Source organism: Pithys albifrons, chromosome 2 (genome assembly GCF_047495875.1).
Source record: "Pithys albifrons albifrons isolate INPA30051 chromosome 2, PitAlb_v1, whole genome shotgun sequence".
NCBI lineage: Eukaryota > Metazoa > Chordata > Aves > Passeriformes > Thamnophilidae > Pithys > Pithys albifrons.
In genome coordinates this window covers 86,176,453-86,185,801 of record NC_092459.1, presented here as the reverse complement: position 1 = coordinate 86,185,801, position 9,349 = coordinate 86,176,453, and the positions used below count along the sequence as shown (strand labels likewise).

The 9,349-nt window shown below is 38.3% G+C and overlaps 1 protein-coding gene across 1 annotated transcript; it reads left to right on the top strand.

The window, feature by feature from the left end:
• The first annotated feature begins 721 nt into the window (after positions 1-721).
• Positions 722-9,349, top strand: GLO1 (glyoxalase I). The gene is made up of 6 exons (XM_071576721.1): positions 722-853; positions 1,864-1,946; positions 3,198-3,338; positions 4,146-4,213; positions 5,339-5,428; positions 6,944-9,349. Exons 1-6 carry the CDS (start codon positions 773-775, stop codon positions 7,030-7,032), a joined length of 552 nt encoding a protein of 183 aa, XP_071432822.1. The 5' UTR covers positions 722-772; the 3' UTR covers positions 7,033-9,349.

The following is a 9,349-nucleotide window of genomic DNA, read 5'->3' as shown; positions in this document are numbered from 1 at the left end:
TTGCATATTACAATGGCATCAGCATTACTGGTTACAAATTGTAAAATTTTCCTATTAATTAGTATTTAACGCCCTAATTGTTAGTTATAGCTCTCTCTTCTCATGCTAGTTAGCTCCCAGCCGCAGTTCTTCCTTCCATTTGAGTTTGGGGTCCCTTTTGAGATACTCAATGAGTCGGTGGCCGTGATGGCCTCATCTCATCATCTCATCTCAATCTCATCTCATGGCTGGGCTTCACGAACGAAGATTTGGGAAGGGCTTTACCCACGCTTACTGCAAGCGTGCTGGTGGCTAAAAAGGCCAATACGGGATAGGCAAGTCCTGTCACAAAAGGCACAGCGGAACGTCTCCTTAGACGATATTGGCGAGAAACTGTTCTTTCTGCGTTGACTTTTCTCCTCGAGACTGACTCTGCGTGCGTTCTCAGATGAAGCAGCAGCGTCGTGACTGGTTTGTCTCCATGAATCCCGATTGGAGGCCAGACTGGACCATTGGTGGCAGTCAATATGTCGTGATGGCCCATTGCCAGAATTACGTTTCTCCCAGTTATTGTTCAGTTTTGGTGACTTCAGCCTGACGGCTCGTTAAGGCTCCTTACTTAACGAACAGGTAGAGCTCGACCTGACCGAAGAGCTCCACGGGCGGCCGTGCGAGGCAGCGAACGAGACAGCGAGCGGCGCTGCGGGAAAGGCTGCGGGCGGGGCGGGAGGCAGCTCCGCCTTCTCACCGCCTCGTCCTTCCCTTCCCCTCCTCCTTCTCCTCTTCTCCCGCCATGGCGGCCCCCGCAGAGCTCACCGGGCTCACGGACGAGGCCGCCTACGGCGCCTGCTCGGAGCCGGATGCGAGCACGAAGGTGCGGTGGGTGCGGGTGCTGCTGGCGGCTGCTCTGCGGCAGCGCCGGTGTCCGCCCGTGCCCGGCCCCGCACCGCTGTGTGCCGGCGGACGTGCGGCGGCAGGGAGGCGGCATGGGGCTGGGAGGGGGCCTGGCGGGGCAGCGGAAGGGTGTCCGTCCGGGTGACGCTCGGCACGGAGCACCCCGAGTCCCGGAGCGGCGGGGCCGGCCCAGCACGGCTCAGCACAGGGGAGGTGCGGGCGGGAGGGAGGCCGGGCCGGGCCCCGTGAGCCCCGAACCCTCCACGGACGCTTCGGCCGCCGTTGCAGAAAAAACTACCCCAAAACACCCCAAGCGATTTTATTTTCTATTAGAAGAACGTTGTAATTGCATTTCAGTTATTCTACATCTGCGGTTTTTCGCACCCTCATTACCTCTGTCTACTGCGCTGCCGCTCACTTTTTATCCGCTTAGTCGTTCACAAGCCCCTGGTATTTAAAGTTATCCTGTGGTTTCAGGAAAATATCTTTACAGAGTTGCAGGCCAGTTTTGCTGCCAAAATACCATCAAGCTTGACAGAAATTCAACACCTGTGCAACGAAATAATAAAAATAACGAGTTAAGGAGTTCAGCTCTGTTTAAGTTCTGTGCCTGCTGTGAGGCCCAATATTAATTATTCACATGTGTGCTCTGCTTGCGTGTGAGGTTGTTCATGTGTTCTACAGCCTCATAAAAGAATAACAAATGTAAGAAGGATACCGTTTTTTTGATACCACTGATAATATATATTGAGTGATACCAGTCATGATTTTGTTTATTTGTTTTGAACATTATGTTACAAAGGCATATTTATTTAACACAAATATGTATGTGTAGGATCAGGACAAAAAGTTTTATTTACACTTAGTGTAGTTCTCTGTTTATTACTTCTGAACCTGCTGGTTTTAGACTCATTACTAACTGGCATCTTTGTTAATACTCATAATTCAGTTCTGGTTGAAGTATGAATAATAAATCTTTCTTCCGTACAGGATTTTATGTTTCAGCAGACAATGTTAAGAGTAAAGGATCCTAAGAAATCGTTGGATTTTTATACAAGGGTTCTTGGAATGACGTGAGTAGAAGTTGTGTGCCACAATAAGACTGGGCTTTCCTCCTGTTTTGTTTTGGTTTTTGTTTTGGTGGTTTTTTTTGTTTTTGTTTTTTTTTTTTTTTTTAATTTTGATGTAATTATACTAATTTGTCTAACTGCATAAGCAATGTCAACCTGTCAGCTGATGCTCAGTTGGATGGTCTGGCAGAGTCTATCAGGACTCTAACAGCACAGTAAATGCCTAAGCTGCAAATTAACTAATATTGGCCTTGACTAGAAATTTCCTTTTTTCTTAAATAGGTCATTAGTTATCAGTGTACAACTTGCTAACTTCCTCCTTTCCAAGCCTGCAGTTTACTGGCAACTGTTATGACAGTGCTTATAATCTGGAGTCCTTGCTATAAATCTTGAAATTAAGTTTTCTACTAGTTCTCAGAGGTGGCTTATAACCACCTCCAGTCATAAAAGAACAAGGCAATAGAGGGTGGAGGCCAGGTCCAAACTCAGTCTTTTGAAGAAGGCTTTTGGGAGGCAGATGCCCTGCAGTAGTTTAATTGGTTTATGCTGAGCCCCTTTGCACTTTCTTGGCATTTCATGTGAGTTATTTCAAAACAAGATTTCACTATGTTTTTAAACATCTTAAAATGAGTCCAGTAAAATAAACTACTTCCACTGCAGTGAAAATGTCTGAAAATAAAAATTTAGTAGGTTGTAAGTTGAAAAAGAAATTAGATTCATTTTGCATACCTACTTGTTCCAGTTAAATGTTCTACATAAAAATGTATACCTTGAGTGGTTTTAGTTGAATAAATTGTCACATTTGAGGCAGATTTTATCATTATAACTAGCTATTGAAACTATAAAGATACTTCATCTAAAGGTATGTTTGCTGTGTTCTTAAACTTTGTCTGGTGCCAGTGAGCTCTCCAGAATGAGTAAATTTCAAAGAAGGTGTTGTTCTTCCTTGATGAAGCTTGAAAGTGGTTAAAGATTTTCCTATGGAAATACAGACAAATAGAGTGACAACCTCAAGGCCTGAGTCTTTGTACTGACTTGGCTATTTAGTTACTGGTAGTTTGGCTTTTAAGTATTTGAGTCTTTTCATTTTTGTAGATTTGTACTGTGTTCTGAAGTGTTTTATTTGATAGTTTAAAATGTAGCTATTTTAAGGTGTGGATCACAGAAAGGCAAAAATTCACAGAAATAATTCTTCTGTAACAGAAACACCTTGCATTATTTGCAAGTTACCCAATTACCCTTTTTGCTGTTTAGACTGCTTCAAAAATTTGACTTTCCTACTATGAAGTTCTCGCTGTATTTCCTGGGCTATGAAGATAAAAATGATATCCCAAAAGATAAAACTGAGAGAACACCTTGGACCTTCTCTAGAAAAGCTACACTTGAACTGACACAGTAAGTATTAATATAATGAGAGATGACATTTAGCTAACCGTGATTAAACAGAATTGGATAAGTGTAAATCCTGTTGAATTGAATTAATCAGGACTGTGGATGCATCTTCACTGTCGTATAGCCTTGAAATATGGCTGAGATTGGATACTTGGAAAGCTTAGTCTGCCTCGCTTCAGAGCGCTTTCACTGTTAGGTGAACAGTGGTACAGAAATATGAAACAGCCCTTTCTGTATTTTGAGTATGCTTGACACTTGGGTGGGAAATACAGGAAAACCCCATTCAGTTAGACCTTATTTTGAATCCCCCAAACATCCTAATAATAGCTAACTATTGCTTTTGAACTCTAATCAAAAGAGGTGTTAAGTCAAAATGTACACTTTATACATGGCACAATTTGGTGAATGCTACTAATCACTGTAATTGTGCAGAAAGAAGCTCTCAAATCTCCCACTGTCTTACTTAGCTCCAGGACCTGTTACCCTCACTTTTTGTTCCCCAGTGATGGGTAGATAAACTGACTTGTGCAGCAAAACCTTCTCTTTAATCTGAATGAAACAGGAATATTTCTGACTCATTCAAATGTGGAATCTGAACACTAGTGAAGGGCTGTGAAAATACTGGATTAGCCCCAAGCTTATCCCAGGAACCCACAACTAGGGAAAATCTTGAGAGCTTAATGAATGCAGCCAACAGGTGCAATTCTCTGCTTTCTTAGGAGAAACAGCTTACCCTTCTGGGGAAACTGAACATTTAAGATTTGTTAATTTTGATGCTTTTCTTCAATATGTAATAATTACTTCTTACAGCAACTGGGGCACTGAAAATGATGAAAATCAGTCTTACCACAATGGCAATTCAGATCCCCGAGGATTTGGTAGGTCTTTACTTTTGTGTTGTAGTTTTTAAGCTTTTGTTTATTGTGATTGCATTTCTTCTCTTGTGTATTGGATGAAAATGCAATTTAAAATGTTTTTGAGAAAACATCTACATCAATTTTGTGCAAAGATTATTGGGTAAGTATATACTGTAGGTTTTTAAAAATGAGAATTAGTAGACAAAATGTTTTAAACTTGTTTGGAAAATAAAGACTTGTCTAGTAGGTTACTTTGGAGAAATCAAACTAGTTATAGCAAAGAGGGGAACTTGCATTTCATCCTTTATCTGTCTTCTTTCAGCATGTATGCTGTGAAAGATGATGAAAATAAGTAAACAAATATGTTTCAATGAGCCACAGTTACATTCCTTATTTAGAATCTAATCATTTGACAAACAAACACGTGTTAATTGTAAGCACTGAAAGAAGAACAGCAATTGTTCTTGTGTATTAGATTATCATGGTGTTTAAACTGATTTACACTTGGATTTCTAATTTATAATGCACTGGTTACCTGTTTTAAGCTAGAAGGACAATTCTGTTTTTCTGTAGCACTGAGGATATTATTTGTGTGGCTTGATTTGATACTCTGAGTGCTTGAAAGGTCACTGCTTGTAAAATAAGTTTCATACTCAATATATCCACTTGACATTTAAAGCTTCTGAATTGGCTTGTAAGCTCAGGCCTTGCATAGCACTAGTGTCAGTCTCTGCAAGTACAACATTAATGATAAACTCCTTGTACTGTTGAACTGAGCAAATGTAACAAAATCCTGTTATGTAGCTGTGCTTTGAGAAAGGAAATACAGATAAAACAGTTTGATTGAAAATCTCATTTTTCCCTACTCTAGATAATATTGTTCTCTAAACAGCTAGAGATATCTCAACTCTAAAGTTCTTACTGTAAAAGTCATTATCAAAAGACAACTAACTCTCTGAAGGAGAATAATGTTAATACCCCAAATGCTCTTCTTTTTGGAAGCAATATTTTTCTTCTACACAATCATACCTTATGTGAACTCCAGCATGTAAAAGTTTTGCACAGGGTGAAATACTGAGCAAACTTTTTCCTAAAACACCCTGCAATACTTCCAGTCTATTTCACTCTTTTTGCCACGTTTCACAGGACACATTGGAATTGCTGTTCCTGATGTCTATAAAGCTTGTAAGAGGTTTGAAGAACTAGGAGTGAAATTTGTGAAGAAACCAGATGATGGTAAGTCTTGATCAGAAATGCAAGTCAGTTTTTTCCCTTGTTTTTAGTATATTCTGTCTAGTAGATCTTCCTGAAAAACTGTAATAAGTTTTTGGTAATACGTTTCTAGTAGTTGCCACGGCGCAGAAGGTTCTAGAACCAGTTACTCCTGCACCTCCTAACAGAGTGTGCAAAACTGGCAATAGATCTATCTCTGTAACAGTAGTTCATCAGTCATGTACCTTCTGTGTACAGCCTGACCTTCAGTATAATGTCAAAATAGCCTAAAATGCAGAAATGTGTGGTGAGAAGTCTTGCATTTTTTAGCTGGATTCTCTTTTATGAAAATCTCATGAAATCTTTAGGACTGATGTGTTCCTAACCAGACATTTAATAGTAATAATCGAAAAGACACTTTAAGGGATTTTCATCTTATTCACTGTGTAATACAAGAAGTATAGCGGAAAACTTAACTTGGAAACAGATTTATTGATTTACTAATTGGTATTTCTAGCATTTTAGAGTTTCTGAGACCTTTTTAATTTGTTCAGCACCTGTTAAACCCTGAGAGACTTGAAGTGAGAGTTGTTGACATAGAGCTGTGAAGTGATACAGAATGAAAGTACGTAGGACGTGAAGCTTAGACTATAAATGGAATAAATCTCAGGAGGGAATTCTTGAAGCAGTAAAGGGGCAGAGGAGAGCTAAAGCTCTTCTTGAAAACTAAAGAACAAAATTGATGGAGCAAATGCCAAGGAGGAGTAGGAAATTTTGGACTTTGCTTTGTTTGTGGAGCAGGCTGAGAGATCCAATGTGGTTTTTTTCCCCTGCATTAATGATCAAACATATACTATTCTCTCAGTTGTTTCTGTGACTAGAATATATTAAGAGCTAGGTTTGTTGTGTTACAGTAAATAGCCTAATAGAAGTGTGTGGTTAACACTTTTAAAATGTTAAGCTGTGCTATCCTGATCTACTATTGAAGACAACTTTTGGGGACCCTGTTTTAATGAGCAGTATTTTTTCCAACAGTAAAATTTAAATCATTCCTGTACTGCATTTCTTTTATGAAGTGATGCAAAAGTGTACTGTAAAACACATCAGGGGGGTAAAAATGTTAATGTAACATTTCAGTGTGGAGTCAGGAATGGTGGGAGAAGGAATGGTGGCAGAGGAACACAGGATTTTATACCAGCAAAGCTAATTCAAGAAAATATGTCAAAACATCACAGAGAACAAAAATATTTTTCTGAATTTAGAGGATAAACAGAGAAACATAGACAAAAAACTTCAGTCAACAAAAGGTGGAATGGCAAAGTGACTTTAAACTACTGCTTACTGAGAGTAAGATTGACAGTTTAGCATACAAAGATCTAATGCTGATTAAAAACTAATCTGGATGTTTTTAGATTTATCTGTCTAAATTTGAACTAATTCTCATGCAAAAGAAAGGAGAAATATTTTTCAAAGTAGTCATATTTGACATTAAGAACCAGTTATGTAGTCTTAACTTTATCTTTTTTTCCCCCCTAATAGGTAAAATGAAAGGACTTGCATTTGTTCAGGATCCTGATGGCTACTGGATTGAAATTTTGAATCCTAACCACATGGTGACTCTCACTTAGTGCTAATGAAGTGTATTATATGAGAGTTGCCAACTCTCAGTCCCTTGGAGAAAAATCTGTAACAGTGTTTGTGAAATTCTTGCTTAATAGAGAGGAATCAGTTGTGTTCAGTCTCCTCTAAAAGTATCCTCTGGGACTTGACTGTACTTGGATTCCTTTATTTCCTGTCCTATGATGCCATCACAATTTGTTTCCATTTAGGAATAATCAACAATTTTCTGCAAGAACACTTACACAGATTCTCCTCTTGAACATTGATTATGTTAATATTTCACTAAATGCTGTCAAAAGATGTGTTGACCAGAAACTCACTGTATCTCACAGTTTAGATTTAAATTAAAAACAACAAAAAATCCTGTGTTGCTACTGATGAGCTTCAATAAGGAAGAATAAAAACTTTGAGAATATTTTTTGAAGTAAAAAGTTCCTTAAGATTTCATGCCCTATCTTGTATACTAGAAAAGAAAATGTCAGACTAACTTTGACATGAGTAGTAGCATGTTTATCACAGTCCTAATCTTACTTATATCATGCCAGGCAAAACTCTTCAAGGAGCAGCCTTCAGCAGTCTTGCAACTAGAAACTTTGTGGAGGCAATAAATCAGTCCAACAGAAAGAATGTGGTCTTTCAGTTCCTGACTTCTGATTTGCAGCCAAGAGGTCTTACAGTTGCTAATGCAGAGTGACCCTTGTCTCTTTCAAAATTACAAAGAATTTGCTCATAATTTTTGTTTCAGTACAAGGCTGGGGCTCTATTTAACTTAAATGCTCTGTACATACAGCATTAGGAAGTTATTAGAAAGAGTATCTGAAACAACAGTTTCCTACTACTAAATATTTTAATCTGCTCTCTCAAAACAAGTCATGGTACATACCTGTAAACAGCAGGAAAATATGTAACATTTATATGTAAAGAAATAAGTAAATATACGGCAGAGGAACTGGACACCACATACAGATCAATGTGATCGAGCGAATGCCCATTTATTATGCACCACACATGCTTTATATAAGGCTAAAGCCACACACTATTGGCTAAGTTAAAACCTCACACTAGCAAGCCACAAACTTTAATTGGTTATAATCCATATCTCACAAGTCCAATATCTCATCCTAGATGTTTTCAAGCACCTGCAGAGTTCTGTGAGAACTACTGTGTAAAGCCCTGGGGAGTAACCTCCTCCCTACCACCTAGCAGCAGCTGTGCTCCTTGCTGCTTCTTAGCTAATAGCTAAGTCTCACAGGGTTAGTGCTGGCTAGTTTGAGTCTTACAGGATCTTATATAGATCTAAATTGCTCACTTGTGATTTTTGTGTACCTACATATATGTGTTACACAAATTTGATTTTATGCTGTTCCACATCTTACAGTGTAAATAATAAGAGTTTTTGAAATCCTGCTTTTCTTCCAACAAGGGAAAAAACAGCCTCTGCCTTGTCTTACTGTGGTTTGAGTAGCACTTAACTCCTTCAGTTATGTGACTGATAGTGTATTAGTATTGCAATTCATTTCTCAATAAAGCATTGGGAAAAACTACAAAATAATTTTAAAGCACTGTGATTAATTGCTCTGCTGATTGTTGAATTCTGGATGACTGAAAGGCTCTTTGAGTTGTGGATTCTTTTTTGAGGTGATAACATGAATTGGGAGTAACATACATAGTCACATGTGTGACTCAATTAGCAGAATGTTTCAGTAACCTAATGTGCAGAGTTAATAATAACTGTCAATAACTCTGTGGCTTATAAGTTAAAATAGAAATTTAGAAGTATTGCATTTGATTTCTACTATATTAATGTAGATGTTAATGACTTGTATGCTAAGAGTTGCTGTCCTATCTTCTCTGAAATAGCTTTAATTTCATCTACCTCATCTTAACAAGTAGCATATATAAAGTCAGGAGTTTTATAGAAATCTCTATGAAAAATCATTCATAAAACTTAGTCCAAGATAATTTTCTTACCCTTGGAAAGGAGTAAAATAGATTATATGCTTCATCTGAATCTTGGGTATTGGAAAAAGGGGCATTGAAACTATTGCTCTGCCTTATACCCCATACAGATGTGCAAGCAATCATAAATTCATTGGAAGGTAGACAAGCAACTCACAAGATAATATTTTTTTTTCAGTTTTCTGTCATATGAATTTTAAATTGTCATTTGTTTGGTATTTTCTGTCTGGTATTTACAGTATCTACAGATACTGTACTTTAGGTGGTGCCTTATTGGTGCCATTCATATACAATAGATTCTTTCCTTGAATATTTGCCAAGTTGCCTTTTTTCTGTGCCAATAAACACTGTTGGTTCATAGTTGCA